General features: G+C 46.2%; 2 protein-coding genes across 3 annotated transcripts in view; one reads left to right on the forward strand and one right to left on the reverse strand.

Moving 5' to 3' along the window:
- LOC139579362 (C-type lectin domain family 4 member E-like) overlaps nucleotides 1-21,410 on the reverse strand; it is a 295,157-nt gene that overhangs the window by 85,156 nt on the left and 188,591 nt on the right. The window lies entirely within an intron of this gene.
- On the forward strand, nucleotides 1,147-16,104 carry LOC139579308 (uncharacterized). The gene is made up of 4 exons (XM_071407867.1): nucleotides 1,147-1,922; nucleotides 4,400-6,513; nucleotides 13,608-13,772; nucleotides 15,344-16,104. Exons 2-4 carry the CDS (start codon nucleotides 4,462-4,464, stop codon nucleotides 15,527-15,529), a joined length of 2,403 nt encoding a protein of 800 aa, XP_071263968.1. The 5' UTR covers nucleotides 1,147-1,922; nucleotides 4,400-4,461; the 3' UTR covers nucleotides 15,530-16,104.

Below are 21,410 nucleotides of genomic sequence, written 5' to 3' on the forward strand. Positions count from 1 at the left end.
TGGATGACCCAGAAGAGGAAGAGGGGGCACAAGGGTGGAAAATCGTTTTTTGTTGTTGTTGGTGGGGATTTGTCCATTTTTCCCTTGTTCCATTATCTGTTTTTGCTATAGCAACTGTTACCCTCAGGTCCATACTTCTAAAACCCAACAGAAAACAATCATAGATGTTATCATCAAGAACCAAGGGACTGTGAATGGAAATGGTGGAATTGGAATGACAGGTAAGTTAGCCTGGTGAGACTGTAAGAGTCACATTTCCTATGGTCGGTCTTTTCATTCTGATGGTTTGAAGCACACAGACTATATCTCCTGGTTGTAAGTCAGTCTAGATTGGGCCTGTGAGACCCTTACAGAGGGTGGGGGGAGACCATGCCTGGGTGTGGAGTCCTGCAGTGCCTTTTACAACCCCTCAGTGCTTTACAGGACTACAATCTACAGAGCTCTCCCAAAGTTACAACAACTAAACGGAGGGTTTCCTACGTTTTTTGGTTTGGTAAGAGATGCCGTTTTGACTTCGCTTGAGATATTCTCACCATGAAGCTGTGATATCAGAGCCTATGCATTTCAAGTGTCGGTAGCGTTCCCAACAAATGACATGTCTATATTAGGGAATGAATGGTCGGCACTCAAAGATGTGGTAAGATGTTTTGCTTTGAAGACTTCCTAAAAACACAGTGATTCTGAAGTCAAACTACCACTTTTATCCAGATGTGTCCTGTAAAGAAAAGGCACACAGCTCGTAGGCAGCGAAGTTAGCAGTTCTCGCACAAAGTGGCATATTCTCTAGGAATGTCTGAAAACAAGTCATGCTTTAATGTCTTTTTTTGGGCAGGTCGAGATGTTTGTGCAAGGATGCTTGTACAGTTACAGGGTGACATATGAAAAAAGAAAACCTCTCTGAAAGCCCTGACAAAACATTACTGCAATCTCACTTGGCCCAAGGCCTGAGTTTTCACAGTGGTCTGTCTGTTACTAATCAAAACCAACTGGAGGGAGTCTTTCCCAGCTTAAGGAGATAGAGTGTAAGGAAAGAGAGAGAGAAAGAGGAGAGTGTGACTTGAGAAAGGGAGGGTGATTTGAGAGGAAGTTGTCTTAACTCTGTGAAGGAGGAGTAAGAAAGTAGGATAAACAGCTGAGACGATCTGGTTGGCGTGGAGAGCCTTGGAGGAGCTGTGAGAGAACCAGAGAGAAAGACAGTGATTAGGATGTGACTGAGATTCCCTGTCAATCCAGCCAGGAGGCGGAGAAGAGAAGAGGTGGGATTGGACGGAGGGAGAGGAGGAGAGTGAGAGAACCCCCTCCCCCCACCCCACCCCATTCCACCCCACCCATACTCCAGTCGTTCAGCGTCAGTGAAACCCCTAATGTGATCAAGATGGAAGCTCAAGCTATCTTTGGACTTTATACCGCGCACCGGATTTTCGGCTGGCTCCGGGGGCTCCCTGCTCTCTGCTCCCAAAAAGGGTAACGTCAGCGATGGATTTGATTTGAATCCGCAAACCCTGAGAGCATTCCTCGGGACCTGGAACTAGGACCGACATCTCAGGAAAAGGGGGATTCGTTCCTTGAGAAAGGCTTGTAGGATTGGATTTGTCTCTCCCCTGACTTGGATGGATGGCTAACTCTTCAACCCCATAGTGTTTATCCTGTGTTATCTTCTGGTATTCAGTCTTATGTTGCTACTGTGTGGGACTGGGACTGTACCCCTCTGTACTCTGGTGGAGTATTGACAGTGAAGTAACTCATCCAGGCATGTTGTGTGAAGTGGCACATGGATTACGCTAATTGAGTACATTTCACTTCTGTGTGAGAAGTTGTAAGAAGTACACAGTGCCGTCCCTAACTCAAGGGCCAGTTGACGTCAGAGGAGGAAGTCACCCCGGGTCACCCTCCATCCAACAACAGTCCTGGGGATGCTTAAGGTATAGACTGACTAGAGTCTAGAGTCTGACTAGAATCTTGTTTTGAGACCTCCTCTGGCAGCTTTCCCCCTAATAGTAGCAGACACACACAAACACCTTTTCTACCGGTAATAGAATGCTCACAGCTCAAACGTCACTCCAAGTTCAAGGCAGTCAAAATTGTCAAAATGAACAGTCCCTGAAAAGAGATGATGATTAACATGGTAATCTGATGCTCCAGTTTTTGAGGCCAGAGGACAGATCTAGGAAGTGTTTCCCATTCAGTGCAGATGGTGGATGAGCGATATGATCTCCTAGCAACAGCCTTCACAGCCGTTCCATTACATCTGTCAGTGGGGGTCTTCAGAGAACCATACAACGGCCGGCTGGCAATAATATACACAGATATTGGGTTGATTACAAATTTCACCCTATTCCCGATATAGTGCACTACCAGATCCCTATGGGCCCTGGCCAGAAGTAGTGCACTACATAGGAAATAGGATGTCAAACCGAAGTCTTTCAAAACCTTGTTGTCTCCAATATAAAGCAAAGACCGTATTGTGATGACATTGACACAATGTTTTAAAGAATCCTCCATTGTAATCCTTCCTTCTTATCACTTCTGTCGTAATGGTGCCAATTACCTTTTTTCTTTAACAGAAATGGTTGCTTATGTTACTGTGCTGCTCTGTTACAGCCATAGTGGAGGCTGTCTGTCTGTTTGTGTGCATGTCCCTGTCTGTTTCTCTCTCTCTCTGCCTGTCTGCCTTTCTGCCTGTCTCCTCCATCACTGAGGTACGACATAGGCCAACAACATTGTCCCATCAAAGTAAACAATTATTTCAGATTAGGGTTAAGGTTAAGATTTCAATAAAGTGGTTGAGTCGCTTGGCATTTTTCGAACCAAAAACAAAAACTGTGTTACGGACTTATTATTATGCTTATTATGTAGGCCCTTCAGGCAGCCTCTTCCCCTCTGACATTCCCAGACAGTGAATGTGGCTATCCAGAGGCTCGCAGAAGGAGACACACAAACACACACAGACATATTCACAAGCTGGATGGTGAGACACACTAATAGTTCTGTTATGAATGGGTTAGAGTCATGTGACGCACAGTGGTTTCTTGACGACCTCGTCCCTGATGTGGACAAATTGCCCCGGGGCGTTGTTGGTCCTCTTCTTTTGTCATACTCATAAAATCCTTGACTAGACTTCATGGTGGAAATCTTCTGCCAAAATGTATTTAGCCATAGGTGAAAGGGGTATGTGTGGAGGCTTCCCAGCTCTTTAATGTGTACACATGTAGGATCTTAATCTGATCACCCTGTTCCAGGAGAACTGTCCTGCATTGCAGGAAATGTAAAACCTGTAGTGTATTTGAAGTTTTAAAAGGCTTCTGAAGTTTGTAATTTCCGCTTTGAAATTTCGGACTTGATTTTCCCTTATGAAAAATGTATCAACTCCTTCCAAAAATATCAATGAATTATAAACCACATAATAGTTCACATTTCCTGTTGTTGCAGGATTATTTTCCTGATGTAACAAACTGTCTCAAATGAATATCCTACATCTGTACAGTAGTTGATAGGGACTGTCTCAGTGTAATGTGTGTCCAATGTGTACAGTTTGAACTCGGGTTCACTGTCTTGTCTGGGAATGTTGAAATTAGGATGAGAAGCAACTCTCTTCTCTTAACCAGTCGCATGTAAAAAAAAAACTGTAAAAAGTCTCAGCACACTTCCAGTCAGATGCAAATGTCTTTTAATAATAGTGAGAAAATAAAAGCAAACCACTGTCTGAGAACTTGGTTTACCAGAAGTGGAAAGATGCTCTATACTGTCTCATAGTAGCCATGCAGTTAACTATTCTGTTTTGTAATGTTAAAATCCTGTAAGGTTCAGGATTGTTCCATGTAGGCTTGACATGGGGTTCATAACTATAGCAGTAACCGGGGTTCATGTCAGCTTGGGTTCACAACAATAGCAGCAACCTGGGTTCATGTCAGCTTGGGTTCACAACAATAGCAATGACCAGTGTCCATGTCAGCATACACAGACAACTCAGTTTATAATATCGCAAAGAACACAAACAGAACATGATTGCAGTACTCTTATTAACCCCTCCTCCTTAAAGTTTGCTAACCCCATAACCTGAGTAACTCATAACCTGAGTAACTCATAACCTGAGTAACTCATAACCTGAGTAACCCATAACCTGAGTATCCCATAACCTGAGTAACTGATAACCTGAGTAACTCATGACCTGAGTAACTCAACCTGAGTAACTCATAACCTGAGTAACTCATAACCTGAGTAACTCATAAACTGAGTAACCTATAACCTGAGTAACCCATAACCTGAGTAACCCATAACCTGAGTAACCCATATCCAGAGTAACCCATAACCTGAGTAACCCATAACCTGAGTAACCTATAACCGGAGTTACTGATAACCTGAGTAACTGATTCCCGCCCACTCTCTTTCTCGCTTACAGGAAGCTCAATAGAACTGCACTCTCTGGTCCGCCATTTTGGTTCTACGTCTTTAAAGGGCTCTATGGTTAGCAGTGGGAGTCCGCCCACCATGCTTGTCGTCATACGGAAAAGAAGTTGGGAGGATCACGTGACTCACCGCTCCGGGTTACAGTACAGCTACGACGACCTGGACCTGGTCTGTTGCCATGGTGTCAGCGGCGACGGGCCTCGGCTGGCATCGGAGGGGTCCAAGCAGGGGCGCAGGGAACGATGTGCCTCCATGCCGGAGTGCTGTCACCGGCCACGCCCCGATGGCCTCAACAATGGGTCGGGTCTCACATTGGAGTTTGTGACCTCGGTCAACGTGGAGGACAATGGCGATCACTCTGAGCCGGGGCACGTGATGTCAGCAGGCGACTTTGATTCAACTGTTGTCCCTGTGTTCCAGGCTGAGCTGGTAGACGGCTCTGATGTGGCTGTTGATGATGATGACCTCACCAGGAGGCTGACGGAGTCTGATCCTGAAGGAATGCCGGACGCTGGTGTGGACTCAGTTGGCATCCAATCTCACTGTGACCTGGGCAATGGGATTCTTCAGCCAAAGCCAAACATCATCTGCACTGCAGACAGCGGTCATGAGGATGAGGATGACATTGAGGATGGCACCGATGATAACAAGCATCCCAACGTTGTTGACGACCGCGTTGCAATCATTGTTCAATCTGTCTCTGTTGACGAAGGACAAAGGGTCTCTATCTGTCCGGACAATGGATTTTCACTGGCCTTTTCTGTTGGTGAGAAAACTGGCAGGCATTCAGAACTCCTGGAGACAATGGCCGACCATACAGACGGTCAGGTTGGACTTCCAGAACCCTTAGTGGACACACAGACCCAGTCTCCTCATACTGAAGTTGAACCACGAGAGGACCTCTCCACCTTGGATGAAAGCAACATTACTGACCCGGGTAAAAGAACAGGAGTAATACAGCCAGCGGCCATTTTGGATTCCTCAAACAAACCAGAGTACAATAGTGATGTAATATCAGATGTTAACGTGGAGATCTTGGAGGCTTCTGTTGCAGACGTTATGGAGGGGGAAGCTATGGGGGTAGACATTGAGAGTAAGGCCTTAGAATGGAAGGCTGAGGATAGTGTTGAAGGTGCTGACGGATTGAATGTTCAGAGGAAAATGTATGAAAGTAGTGATAAATTTGACCAGATTCTGAGGGGGCAACATGCTGTGTCATTGGATGGCAGACAAACAGAACAAGAGCGGCATGATAGCATGAGGACTGATGATAGTTGTGAAATAGCTCAGGACCAGACAGTGTTGAGAAAGGAGGATGTTGACATGGTGGAGATGGAAGGGACCCGAGGAGTGGAAAGGGCTCTGGAAATGGGCAGGGAGAAAACCCCTGAGGATAAGGCAAGTGTGGAGTCTGTGCATGCTTTGTGTGTCACAGTGCAACATTCTGAGGACCTGGACAGATGCCCATTAGCTGGACAGCAGAATCTTAAAAGTTCAAAAATGGACGGAATACAGGATTGGACTACCGTAGAGGACACGGATCGTCCAATGATACAGGTGCATTTTGATAACCTCACAGTGGAGAATACGAGTGGCTGCTTGGGGTCCAAAGACTCAACGTGTTCCGAAGAACTAACCTCGGCTGTAACAGCCCAAGGACAGCACAGCGATGGTGGCTCAAAGCTGAACACCATCCATGAGATTAACCAATCTGAAGCAGAGGATGACTCAGTCCTACTGGGGAGACAGGGGGCTTCGGACATGGGTATATCCACCTCTCCAGCAGCCCGGCTGCCCAATATGGACACTCTCAGTCAACCAAAGTGTCCTAAGGAGGCAAATGAGCCCTTGCTGGAGAGATGCCATGGCAACCAAGCCCCTGTTAAACAATTAGGTGAGTCACCTGTTTTAGAGGCAGCCGACGGTCCGAAAGAACAGGACAGGCCCGGTGATACACAAGCTGTAACAGAGGCGATTGAGGAAGTAACGCATCCAGGCAACCACGGCAACACTCACCTTGGCGACAAGGCTTCAGACGTGAAGCGAGAGGCCAAATGCGGGGATGACAAGGGGGAGGACCATGTGGTGAAACTTCGCACTAGAAAGGTAAGCTATAAATTTAGTTCTCCGTTGCATGGGGGTCAGGCTTTGCTGGTGTGTGTGTGTGTGTGTGTGTGTGTGTGTGTGTGTGTGTGTGTGTGTGTGTGTGTGTGTGTGTGTGTGTGTGTGTGTGTGTGTGTGTGTGTGTGTGTGTGTGTGTGTGTGTGTGTGTGTGTGTGTGTGTGTGTGTGTGTGTGTGTGTGTGTGTGTGTGCGTGCGTGCGTGCGTGTGGGGGTGGGTGGGTGGGTGGGTGGGTGGTGGAGGCGGGCGTCTGTGCGAGTGTGTCTGGAAGTGTCCGTGTGTACACACACTATGTTCCGTATTTTGCTGTTGTTTATGAGTGTGTGCTGAGTAGTACTGCACTATGTAATCCCTTTCTTACTGTCAGTTATTGGGCGGTGGTGAACGTTAAGTCCAGCACACAAATCATTATGTCTCGCGCTGTGCCTGGCGTGCCTCTCGGAAAACAATGACTTCACTTTCACATGCTTACCCATCTGTGACTACATTTGGGGATCTGTAAAATGTTCGACACTTTCCCAATGTTCTGCTGCAAAACAAGTTCCTATAAGGGCATGGAAGTTGTGTGTGAGAGCATTGGAAACACAGAGCCAGAGACAGAGTGGCCATAGGGCAATTCTGGCAAATGCCAGATGGGCTGGTCCATCTTAAGCTCAGTGGATCTAAACATTTTTGGGCTAATATTTGGAAAGAAATGGTCTAGTGTGGTGACCTCAATGTCCGGGCCGATATCTGGTCCCAGTCCATCCCTGCACACAGCGCTGGGTGGCAGTAGCTACAGCAGCCAGAACAGCCTTAGCTTAGCATCCCTGAGGTGAAAGACTCAAACCGCGCTGAGCCAAATACCTCACACACTGTTTATACACCATTAACCTTAGTGCCTACTAGCCTGTCAAATACCTTGCACTGTTACACCATTATCCACGGTACTAGCTCGCCCTGTCAAATGCCAAATACCTTGCACTGTTTATACACCTTTAGCCAAAGTGCTAGCCTGTCTGGAACCACCTAAGGCTGTTAGTACATAGTTAGCGGTAGTGCCAGCCTGATGGCAACAACCAAATATCAAATACCTGAGACTGTTTATCTCCTATTAACTGTAGTGCTAGCCCTTAGCGAACAACCACAACAGAACCTTATTTACAGTGTCGTTAGGCCTATTTACGAGTCTGCTTGTTTTTAAGTAGGCACATTGGAGAGGGACTCCGCCCAAGCACAGCACTCATGCCACGTACTAGGCTCCTTCCAGACCATACTGTGTGCTCTTCCCTGTTGTGGTTGTCGCTCGCCTTGCCACAACGTCAAGCCATTTCACCGTACATATGGTGAAACACCTACGTAGTTAGCGATCAGAGATGTGACATTTTCTAAACGGATGTAGTCCCCGATGGCCTCTAAAGAGAGAGAGGTTGATTGCCTTGTTGAATGAGTAATGGGTGTAGTCTTTAACTTTTCTCATCTAAACGATGATGCCCCATGCGTTGACACCGATGATGTCCTCCAGTGCAATCTGTAGACGGATAGTCAAAAGGCTGTGAAATTGCATAATGCCTCTAGGCTTGATGTGACGTTGCTTCAACATAAATCTCACGTTTGCGTAGCATTTGTCAGTGCCAAAAAGCAGTGTCAGGGCCAAAAAACCCAAAGCCTGTGAGATCACTGTCCTCAGAAAACATAGAAAACCCATGAAGCTCTTATTGTGGACATCTCCAGTTTCGATCTCCGACTGAAAATAATTCCACTGTGATTTAAAGGTGGGGAGTTTGCAAAAGACAATCTATTTGTCATATGGGAAAGAGTTGTCTGACATTACCACAGCGTTTGAGTACTTTTGCGCTGCGTCCGGCCGATTTACTTAACTAATATGCTCTGGAGTAGGTCAGTTAGAGAAGCTCCAAGTCTGACTCAGGGTTTCCTCTGTCTCTCTCTCTCTCTCTCTCTCTCTCTCTCTCTCTCTCTCTCTCTCTCTCTCTCGCTCTCGCTCTCTCTCTCTCTCTCTCGCTCTTTCTCTCTCTCTCTCTCTACGTCATCCTTCTCCAAGGCATTTGAGGCATATAACGGATCCAATATATCAGTGTCCTATACACCCCCAGCGTGTGAAGGAGAGATGGCTCAGATATGGATCATTGTACAGAGCCGCTTATTTGCTTCATCAACACAGCAACAACACAGAACCAGATACGGTCTCAAATATGGTTATTTTTAGACTTCTACATTTGGAGGACATAGGAGAGAGAGGGGGGAGGGGACTGAGAGAGGGAGAGGGAGAGAGAGAGAGGGAGAGAGAGAGAGAGAGAGAGAGAGAGAGAGAGAGAGAGAGAGAGAGAGAGAGAGAGAGAGAGAGAGAGAGAGAGAGAGAGAGAGAGAGAGAGAGAGAGAGAGAGTAAAAAGGTAAAGATGCCACACCTCTTAATGCAGACAGACCACCTGAGGTCAGGGAAAAGCGAGAGGTTTTAGGCAGTTCATACAGTATGGTATTGTCTCCCATCTCAACAACAGGAAGTGTCTAACTGTGTAAGAAAGAGAAACCCCCGAAGACAACACTGTGAGGAAAACCAAAACCACTGGAATTGCCCCTTCAAATAACACATGTTGTTTTTTTACCCCATCATTGTTTCTGTTGTTGTTGTTTACTTCTGACCCAGCCGTCTATGTTCATTCAACAAACCTCCACAAAGAAACTCATTGTCGCATTGGATTGCAGCGAGACGTCGGTGACGCACACAGTGAGCCCTTACATAGAGGGAAAAGTTAAGCATCATCATCATGCCATGACCATTTCCATTACATAGGCTACATAGATAAGGTCTGTGTATCCAGTGAACATTTTGCAATAAGACAGAAGGACGCCCATCTCCTCACAAACACTTACATGCATGCACACACACACACACACACACACACACACACATCTCATAAAATGGTTCCAGAGGTCTGTTTGTGCAAATTGTAACAGGGTTTCTTTGGAACTAATGATCCAGCCCTTATGATGTCATCCCAGCTCTTTCTGTAGATGGTCACAGGAAGCAAAAAGCCCCACCCAGAGAGGAGAAAGAGGAGGGATGGATGGAGGGAGGGAGGGAGGGAGAGAAGAGGGATGGAGGGAGAGAAAAGGAGGAGAGGAAGGATGGAGGACAGGGGAGGGGAGAGGGATACAGTTGAGGAGGGATACAGACATAGAGAGAGAGAGAGAGAAAGGCAGGAGAAAACAAGGAGAAGGAGAAAAATCTAAAGAAGGGAAGAGAGAAAGATGCCACACGTCTTAATGCAGACAGACCACCTGATAGGTCAGTGTAAGACCTACTATGACAGACAGACCACCTGAGGTCAGTGTAAGACCTGCTATGACAGACAGACCACCTGATAGGTCAGTATAAGACCTGCTATGACAGACAGACCACCTGAGGTCAGAGTAAGACCTGCTATGACAGACAGACCACCTGCTAGGTCAGTATAAGACCTGCTATGACAGACAGACCACCTGATAGGTCAGTGTAAGACCTACTATGACAGACAGACCACCTGATAGGTCAGTGTAAGACCTGCTATGACAGACAGACCACCTGATAGGTCAGTGTAGGACCTACTATGACAGACAGACCACCTGATAGGTCAGTGTAAGACCTGCTATGACAGACAGACCACCTGAGGTCAGTGTAAGACCTGGTGTGACAGACAGACCACCTGATAGGTCAGTATAAGACCTGCTATGACAGACAGAACACCTGAGGTCAGTGTAAGACCTGCTATGACAGACAGACCACCTGATAGGTCAGTGTAAGACCTGCTATGACAGACAGACCACCTGAGGTCAGTGTAAGACCTGGTATGACAGACAGACCACCTGATAGGTCAGTATAAGACCTGCTATGACAGACAGACCACCTGAGGTCAGTGTAAGACCTGCTATGACAGACAGGCCACCTGATAGGTCAGTATAAGACCTGCTATGACAGACAGACCACCTGATAGGTCAGTGTAAGACCTGCTATGACAGACAGACCACCTGATAGGTCAGTGTAAGACCTGCTATGACAGACAGACCACCTGATAGGTCAGTGTAAGACCTACTATGACAGACAGACCACCTGATAGGTCAGTGTAAGACCTGCTATGACAGACAGACCACCTGAGGTCAGTGTAAGACCTGGTATGACAGACAGACCACCTGATAGGTCAGTATAAGACCTGCTATGACAGACAGACCACCTGAGGTCAGTGTAAGACCTGCTATGACAGACAGACCACCTGATAGGTCAGTGTAAGACCTGCTATGACAGACAGGACACCTGATAGGTCAGTGTAAGACCTGCTATGACAGACAGACCACCTGAGGTCAGTGTAAGACCTGCTATGACAGACAGGTCACCTGATAGGTCAGTGTAAGACCTGCTATGACAGACAGGCCACCTGAGGTCAGTGTAAGACCTGGAATGACAGACAGACCACCTGATAGGTCAGTGTAAGACCTGCTATGACAGACAGGCCACCTGATAGGTCAGTGTAAGACCTGCTATGACAGACAGACCACCTGAGGTCAGTGTAAGACCTGCTATGACAGACAGACCACCTGCTAGGTCAGTGTAAGACCTGCTATGACAGACAGACCACCTGAGGTCAGTGTATGACCTGCTATGACAGACAGACCACCTGATAGGTCAGTGTAAGACCTGCTATGACAGACAGACCACCTGAGGTCAGTGTAAGACCTGCTATGACAGACAGACCACCTGATAGGTCAGTATAAGACCTGCTATGACAGACAGGCCACCTGAGGTCAGTGTAAGACCTGCTATGACAGACAGACCACCTGATAGGTCAGTATAAGACCTGCTATGACAGACAGACCACCTGAGGTCAGTGTAAGACCTGCTATGACAGACAGACCACCTGATAGGTCAGTATAAGACCTGCTTTGACAGACAGATCACCTGAGGTCAGTGTAAGACCTGCTATGACAGACAGACCACCTGAGGTCAGTGTAAGACCTGCTATGACAGACAGACCACCTGATAGATCAGTGTAAGACCTGCTATGACAGACAGGCCACCTGAGGTCAGTGTACGACCTGCTATGACAGGCAGACCACCTGAGGTCAGTGTAAGACCTGCTATGACAGACAGACCACCTGATAGGTCAGTGTAAGACCTGCTATGACAGACAGACCACCTGATAGGTCAGTAAAAGACCTGCTATGACAGACAGACCACCTGATAGGTCAGTATAAGACCTGCTATGACAGACAGGCCACCTGATGTCAGTGTAAGACCTGCTATGACAGACAGACCACCTGATAGGTCAGTATAAGACCTGCTATGACAGACAGGCCACCTGAGGTCAGTGTAAGACCTGCTATGACAGACAGGTCACCTGAGGTCAGTGTAGGACCTGCTATGACAGACAGACCACCTGAGGTCAGTGTACGACCTGCTATGACATACAGACCACCTGATAGGTCAGTATAAGACCTGCTATGACAGACAGACCACCTGAGGTCAGTGTACGACCTGCTATGACATACAGACCACCTGATAGGTCAGTATAAGACCTGCTATGACAGACAGGTCACCTGAGGTCAGTGTAAGACCTGCTATGACAGACAGACCACCTGAGGTCAGTGTACGACCTGCTATGACATACAGACCACCTGATAGGTCAGTATAAGACCTGCTATGACAGACAGGCCACCTGATAGGTCAGTATAAGACCTGCTATGACAGACAGGCCACCTGATAGGTCAGTGTAAGACCTGCTATGACAGACAGACCACCTGAGGTCAGTGTAAGACCTGCTATGACAGACAGACCACCTGAGGTCAGTATAAGACCTGCTATGACAGACAGGCCACCTGATAGGTCAGTGTAAGACCTGCTGTGACAGACAGGCCACCTGAGGTCAGTGTAAGACCTGCTATGACAGACAGACCACCTGAGGTCAGTATAAGACCTGCTATGACAGACAGGCCACCTGATAGGTCAGTATAAGACCTGCTATGACAAACAGGCCACCTGAGGTCAGTGTAAGACCTGCAGGTTAACAGAGGAGAACAAAATAAGTGAGTGAAGAAGAAAGTGAAAGAGTGGTGGCAAGGAGGGAGGAAGGGAGGAAAGACAACAGGAAGAGAGGGTAATAAAAAACTATATATAATTGGAGAGGGGGGGGCTTTTTGGTGGAAAATGTAAGAAGAAAAAGGAGGGAATGGTGGAGGAGAACCAAAGAGAGAGAGAGAGACAAGGAGAGGGCAGGAGAGGTTGCCCAATTCATTTGAGTGCATCTGAGGATCCCATCCCAGGATTCTATCAAAGTCTTTCTGTGGTCTACAGGATATTGAATCAAAGCCTTAGTTGATATATATCCCTGGCATGCACTACATCAGACCTTTCTTGTCTCATTCACCAGGCCCCAATTCAATCAAACACACATAGGAGAACTGCTCAACGTAATGCTTTCAGAGGACTAAGAGAAAAAACCTAACTAAACAGTGAAGTCCCTGTCTGTGTTATGTATTATGTATTAGAGTTGACGTGAGGCAATAAATATACCTGCTCCCTTCCCTTAAAAAGAGAGCAAGAGAGGACATGACTAAAGATGAACAGGCTTATTAAATGATAGTCAGTTAGCTGCATCTAACCACAAAGTGGAAGGACCAACAGAAGAAAGAAAGAACCGAGGCCTAGAGTATCCTTTAGCGGTTTATGCCCAGTAAAGACACAATATAAATCTAGCATTATCACTGATGTTCTCCTTGAATCAAAAATAGTCAAATATAGAGCGGCAAGATGCCGGTTAAAAGAGTTGGGCCAGTAACAGAAAGATTGCTGGTTCAAATCCCTGAGTCGACTTGGTGAACAATCTGTCGATGTGCCCTTGAGCAAGGCACTTAAGCCTAATTTATCCTGTAAGTCGCTCTGTATAATAGCGTCTGCTAAATTATTAAAATGTAAATCAATGTTACCAGAAATTTTAAGTACAAATAATCTTTCCCTCCCTCTCTCCCTCTCTCTCTCTCTGTCTCTCTCTCCCTCCCTCCTTCCCTCCCTACCTCCCTCCCTCCCATCCTCGCTACCTCCCACCTGTAGAGTTCTAGAGAGGAGCAGGAGCGTTCTCGTCTGGACTCCATGGTGTTACTGTTGATGAAGCTAGACCAACTGGACCAGGAGATCGACACGGCCCTCAGCGCCTCCTCCTCCTCCTCCACCTCCTCCATGGCCATCACCCCCACGCTCAGAAGACACCACCGACGGGTCAGTACCAGTACACAGAGACAACTTTTACCATTTACAATATTGTCTCTAATTCTAGACATTCAGTTACATAGCATTGTTTAAATATTCCCCATGTAATGTTAATGGGGAGCTAACATGGCCGCCATATAATGTTGAAGTGTCATGAAAATGCATCACAATGCAGAAACCTCAATGTCCCAACTCTCTAAATACATGGCTCTGTCAGTAACTAGCTAGACGTTACAGGAGACAGTCAGTACCTAGCTAGCTTCAGGAGAACCTAATACTAACCTGGCTGGCTTCAGGAGAACCTAATACTAACCTGGCTAGCTTTAGGAGAACCTAATACTTATCTGGCTAGCTTCAGGAGAAGCTAATACTAACCTGGCTAGCTTCAGGAGAACCTAATACTAACCTGGCTTGCTTTAGGAGAACCTAATACTAATCTGGCTAGCTTTAGGAGAACCTAATACTAATCTGGCTATCTTTAGGAGAACCTAATACTAACCTGGCTAGCTTCAGGAGAACCTAATACTAATCTGGCTTGCTTTAGGAGAACCAAATACTAATCTGGCTAGCTTCAGGAGAACCTAATGCTAACATGGCTTGCTTCAGGAGAACCTAATACTAACCTGGCTACCTTCAAGATAACCTAATTCTAATCTGGCTAGCTTCAGGAGAACCTAATACTAACCTGGCTAGCTTCAAGAGAACCTAATACTAATCTGGCTAGCTTCAGGAGAACCTAATACTAACCTGGCTAGCTTTAGGAGAACCTAATACTAATCTGGCTAGCTTTAGGATAACCTAATACTAATCTGGCTAGCTTTATGATAACCTAATAATAACCTGGCTAGCTTTAGGAGAACCTAATACTAACCTGGCTAGCTTCAGGAGAACCTAATACTAACCTGGCTAGCTTCAGGAGAACCTAATACTAACCTGGCTAGCTTCAGGAGAACCTAATACTAACCTGGCTAGCTTTAGGAGAACCTAATACTAACCTGGCTAGCTTCAGGAGAACCTAATACTAACCTGGCTAGCTTCAAGAGAACCTAATACTAATCTGGCTAGCTTCAGGAGAACCTAATACTAACCTGGCTAGCTTTATGAGAACCTAATACTAATCTGGCTAGCTTTAGGATAACCTAATACTAATCTGGCTAGCTTTATGATAACCTAATACTAACCTGGCTAGCTTTAGGAGAACCTAATACTAACCTGGTTAGCTTCAGGAGAACCTAATACTAACCTGGCTAGCTTCAGGAGAACCTAATACTAACCTGGCTAGCTTCAGGAGAACCTAATACTAACCTGGCTAGCTTTAGGAGAACCTAATACTAACCTGGCTAGCTTCAGGAGAACCTAATACTAACCTGGCTAGCTTCAGGAGAACCTAATACTAACCTGGCTAGCTTCAGGAGAACCTAATACTAACCTGGCTAGCTTCAGGAGAACCTCACACTAACCTGGCTAGCTTCAGGAGAACCTAATACTAACCTAGCTAGCTTTAGGATAATAAGTAATAGAAATAGCCATAAACTATTGCTCTAAAGTGTATCTCTAAACCAATCAATGTCCTTCCTCAGTTGCAGGAAGTGGATTTAGACTCAGTAAAGGCCGTTGGGACAGTGTCAAGCACTTCTCAGTCTGTGAATACTCCACAACAGCATCAAGTATCCACTACTCTGACCTCCGCTAGGCCGACTGCTGCTTCCGGGACCAAACCCAAGACTGGGGTAAATCAGTCAATCATTGTGACGCTCACGCTTTAACCCAGGTTTCAACCTCAAATCAACGATATAGGGTGTCAAGGTTTTGGGGATCATTTCAATTGAAGTGTTAGGTTTGGTCACATTTTAATAACCTACCATTTCAAACAAAATCCACAACAGGGGTCTCAAGGCTTTGTTTGTGACGGATCTGTCAAACAACAACAGAGGTTTTAAGGTTTGGGTTTTTTTCAAGGCAAATTCACGTTTTGTGACGGATCTGTCAAAGTTGATGTCAGTCAAACGTGTAAAGGATCTCTGGTTCCTTTTAACCTGACATCTGTCTCTTAACGGATCTCTGGTTCGTTCTAACCTGGCATCTGTCTCTTAATGGATCTCTGGTTTTGTCTAGCCTGAAATCTGTCTCTTAATGGATCTCTGGTTCGTTCTAACCTGAAATCCGTCTCTTAATGAATCTCTGGTTCCACCTGTCTCTTAATCTCTGGTTTTGTTCAGCCTGAAATCTGTCTCTTAATGGGTCGGCCGGCTGGTCGCTCAACTGAGCAGCTATAGCAGGAGGTACGGGGCATTTAACACCAGGCCAACTGTGTGATTAGGTTTAGACCCCATCGGAGAAGGGAGAGAAGGCTAATTGCCTTTCTTTACACACCTCAAGTCCCTCCAATCCCTCTGTCTGTGTCTGTTTACTATACAGTCCCTTGAGGAGTGTTTGCAGTGCACTTAGTGAGCTGGCAAGGCACAAGTCACGCACTAAAACCCAGAGAGGTTCTCACAGACAGATGGAGGGATGGACAGACAGCGAACACACATGCACGCGTACACACAGACACATACACACAAACACACACAGACACACACACACAATCACACACAGAGTGACTCTGACTGGTAGGAATGTGGCCCAGTCATTCCGAGGGCCTGGTTCCTTGGCAGACTGCTAAAGCCAGTAATTAGCAGGTTCCTGGGTCTTGAGCCGCCTCGCCCCAACAAAAGGGTCGGGGGGGGGGGGGGGCTGGGGTCGTGACAGGACAGACCAAGTGGGGCGAAGGGGGCCGAGGGAGGGGGTGGGACTTTGTTCAAGAGAGATTTACATCTTGACCTCTTCAGTCGCTCACTTAATGGCTTTTCTGTCTGATTGTGTTGTCTTTGTGTTTTTTGGACAAGCACACAATGAAGACACAGGTGGGTTGACCATTTCTTGGACAAATCTTCTGGGACTGAATCACTTTATCCAGTGTTTGTTTTTTGGCTGTTGTCTTGTGATTGAGGGGACGCTGAATTAGACACTGCTATTCTATTGACAAATTGCCACATAGAAAGACATACAACATTATGAGTTGTTAAAAAGAGATGATATCAAAGGTTATGCTCTTATCTGTTGTTTACAAAAGCACCGGAAGTTCTATGGGGTTCCAGGGTTCACTTCCGCTCCTCTTCAAAAAAACTGTTAAAAAGTTTATTTCAAAGGTTATGGTCATTTTAACAAGTAATTCAACACTTGAGAATGGAAGAAGGTCGTTACACAGAATCTATCGCTTAATCTAGTGAGTTATTTGTTATTTATCAGTAGAGAACTGTGCTATCGAGACAAAATACTAGATAGGTGATTGGCTTTGTATCTTTAAACAGGAAAAACAGATTTCTGTGTTATCTGGTGTCATTCCTCTTCCATATATAAAAAAACAAACGTCCTCTCAACTTAACATAAGTTCAGTAAATATTTGGATGAATATAACACGATTCAATAATTGAGACATAAACTGAACAAGTTCCACAGACATGTGACTAACAGATATGGAATAATGTGTCCCTGAACAAAGGGGGGGTCACAATCAAAAGTAACAGTCAGTATCTGGTGTGGCCACCAGCTGCATTAAGTACTCCAGTACATATTCTCGTGGACTGTACCAGATTTGCCAGTTCTTGATGTGAGATGTTAACCCACTCTTCCACCAAGGCACCTGCAAGTTCCCATACATTTCTGGGGGGAATGGACCTAGCCCTCACCCTCCGATCCAACAGGTACTAGACGTGCTTAATGGGATTGAGATCCTGGCTCTTCGCTGGCCATGGCAGAACACTGACAATCCTGTCTTGCAGGAAATCACGCACAGAACAAGCAGTATGGCTGGTGGCATTGTCATGCTGGAGGGTCATGTACTGCAGGAAGGGTACCACATGAGGGAGGAGGATGTCTTCCCTGTAACACACAGTCTTCCCTGTAACACACAGTTTGCCTGAATTGAAAACAAGCTCAGTCCGATGATGCTGTGACACACCGCCCCAGACCATGACGGACCCTCCACCTCCAATTAGATCCCGCTCCAGAGTACAGGCTTCGGTGTAACGCTCATTCCTTCGACGATAAACACGAATCCGACCATCACCCCTGGTGAGACAAAACCGCGACTCGTCAGTGAAGAGCACTTTTTGCCAGTCCTGTCTGGTCCAGCGACGGTGGGTTTGTGCCCATAGGCAACGTTGTTGCCGGTGATGTCTGGTGAAGACCTGCCTTACAACAGGCCTACAAGCCCTCGGTCCAGCCTCTCAAAGCCTATTGTGGACAGTCTGAGCACTGATGGAGGGATTGTGCGTTCCTGGTGTAACTCGGGCAGTTGTTGTTGCCATCCTGTACCTGTCCCGCAGGTGTGATGTTCGGATGTACCGATCCTGTACAGGTGTTGTTACATGTGGTCTGCCACTGCGAGGATGATCAGCTGTCCATCCTGTCTCCCTGTAGCGCTGTCTTAGGCGTCTCACAGTACGGACATTGCAATTTATTGCCCTGGCCACATCTGCAGTCCTCATGCCTCCTTGCAGCAAGCCTAAGGCATGTTCACGCAGATGAGCAGGGACCCTGGGCATCTTTCTTTTGGCGTTTTTCAGAGTCAGTAGAAAGGCCTCTTTAGTGTCCTAAGTTTTCATAACTGTGACCTTAATTGCCTACCGTTTGTAAGCTGTTAGTGTCTTAACGACGAGCTAAAGAGACGAGCTGAAGAGACGAGCTGAAGAGACGAGCTGAAGAGATGAATTGAAGAGACGAGCTAAAGTGACAAGCTAAAGAGACGAACTCAAGAGACAAACTAAATAGATGTGCTAAAGTAAACAGAGATCTCACTGTGCCTAATATACGTTGGAGAAGGACTTAGTCAGAGGAAACAGAGAGCATGTGTGTGTGTGTGTGTGTGTGTGTGTGTGTGTGTGTGTGTGTGTGTGTGTGTGTGTGTGTGTGTGTGTGTGTGTGTGTGTGTGTGTGCGTGCGTGCGTGCGTGCGTGCGTGCGTGCGTGCGTGCGTGCGTGCGTGCGTGCGTGCGTGCGTGCGTGCGTGAAGGTGTGCGTGTGTGTGTGATTCTGGGCACCTCTACAGTGGAGATCCAATGGAGTCAGAGAGTGATGGATTGAAGTGAAGAGGTGATGACTGTCTGAAGGGGTTGTGAGTGGTTAAGAGGATAGGGGTCTATTCAGGAACTGGAGTGGTGAGATGCCCACTCAATCAACTCTGATAGGACAAGGAGACGCTGGACAGACAGCTGGCCCTTTGAATGAAGGAAAGGTATAGGTCGTCACAAGATGGCAAAGCTGCAAAGTCAAAATGGTGAAGGAGCAATGAGTTCCCCTGATTTCCATCACCCCCCTCTCTTGATATTGGGAGTCTCCAGATGCACTGGCATATGGGTAGGGTGTCATTAGCGGAACATTCCACCCCGATCGATTCCTGGGGAATGACTGACTGAGACATTTGATTAGTCTGTTGTGGGAGGTAATCCTGTGGGAAAGGCCTGATGGGATTCCCACAGTTTGAGAATTCCCAAAACGGAAATGGATGCCCCTTCTCCCTGGTTCCCACAGAGGCTGTGTATGTGTGATGATCCCCCTCTAATAAAAGAAAATAAGCTCACCCCTCCTCCAGATCCTCCCCCTCCATCTTACCTTCCTACTGTACTTACTGGAGGAGCAAGGGATAGTCAGGAGGGCAATCCTCTCTAAATAATTTAACAACAGGGAGAGGGAGAGCAAAAATAGAAAGAAAGAAAGAAAGAAAGAAAGAAAGAAAGAAAGAAAGAAAGAAAGAAAGAAAGAAAGAAAGAAAGAAAGAAAGAAAGAAAGAAAGAAAGAAAGAAAGAAAGAAAGAAAGAAAGAAAGAAAGAAAGAAAGAAAGAAAGAAAGAGTATGGGGCCTGGTCCAAAGTACAGGGAATTTAAATTTGTATTTTATTTCACCTTTATTCAACTAGGCAGGCCAGTTAAGAACAAATTGTTATTTAGACTGACGGCCTACCGCGGAACAGTGGGTTAAAAGGATCTCTACAGATCGGTGTCCCACCCTCGGGACGGTTGAGCTAATGTGCGCTAATGTGATTAGCATGACGTTGTAAGTAACAAGAACCAGGACATAGACATATCTGATATGGGCAGAAAGCTTACATTCTTATTAATCTAACTGCACTGTCCAATTTACAGTAGCTATTACAGTGAAAGAATACCATGCTGTTGTTTGAGGAGAGTGCACAGTTATGAACTTGAGAAGTAATTAATAAACCAATTAGGCACATTTGGGCAGTCTCGATACAACATTTTAACAGGAAGTGCAATCGGTTCTTCTTGAAAAAAATGGGGCGGATTAACTGCCTTGTTCAGGAGCAGATCAACATATTTTTACCTTGTCATCTCAGGGATTAAATCCATCAACCTTTAGGTTACTGACCCAACACTCTAACCACTAGGCTACCTGCCGCCCTAAGGGTGCCATTTGGATTTTACGCCCTTAGAGGGAGAGCGATGGAGGGATCGAGGGGGTGCATGAGAGTGATAAAGACAGATTGACTCATTTATCAAGTGGCAGACCTAATCACTCATTCCTCTCTCGTCATATCCACACAAACGGCAGGAACGTGAGCGACCTCTCATAACGAAGATGTCCCGCCACTCGAGGGGTGTAGGCCCAAGGAATTCTAATGGACAATAGGTCACCATCTAGGGTCTGAGATGGGACGAGAAGAAAGGGAGAAATGTGCAGGTGAAAGGGAAAAGGGAGATCAAGGGTCTGTCGCTAACGCTAATTAAATGACAGCAGGAGATCCTGCTACTGATCCTGGTCAGGCTCGTGTTGGATTCAAAAGTGAACCCGTGCACACTGATGGCTAACGTCTGCACTGAAGTGGGTTATGAACTAGGGACTGCTAACACGCTGGATAGCTAAACTTAGTTTTTAGCATATTACCACAAAGTAAATAAAACATATATTTTATTTAGCATGCTTAAGACACTAGCTGAATAGCTAAACAAAGTTGCTAGCATGCTAAGGCTGGTTCAAGCTGGCTAAATGCAAATATATCTATCTATTTGCATGCTCACATGCCAGCTAAGCTAACTAAACGAAACAGCTATTTATTAGCATGCTAACGCGCTGACTTGCTAACCAGAAGCATCGATGTCGATGCGCCACGAGTTGCTCACAGTAGCGGTTGCAGGATCCGCCTAGGGTGTGCACTGCAGACATTAATCTCTAACACGTAGGCTTCCGAAAGTTATAGCATGTCTGCTCGTTGTATTTCATATCGAACATGTCTGCTTCCAAAAGTTATGGCGTGTCTGCTCATCTGCTATTTCATATCGAACATGTCTGCTTCCAAAAGTTATAACTTTAATGTTCTGTTCATTGTATTTCATATCGAACATGTCTGCTTCCAAAAGTTATAACATGTCTGCTCTCATTGTATTTCATATCTGCAAGCGTTCAGTGCCGAGAAACTGAACACAAAACCCACAAATTCACGCTAATTTAATTACGAGCGTCCGATTGGATTATCGGCAGGAAATGAATGAGGGGGAGGTCTATAATGGACAGTTTATGAGCAGTATTTTCAACATGTAGACAGATATTCCATTGATGCAGCATTTGTTTCTAGGACATGACAATGGAG

The sequence above is a fragment of the Salvelinus alpinus genome, chromosome 6, assembly GCF_045679555.1.
Source record: "Salvelinus alpinus chromosome 6, SLU_Salpinus.1, whole genome shotgun sequence".
NCBI classification, from domain to species: Eukaryota; Metazoa; Chordata; class Actinopteri; order Salmoniformes; family Salmonidae; genus Salvelinus; species Salvelinus alpinus.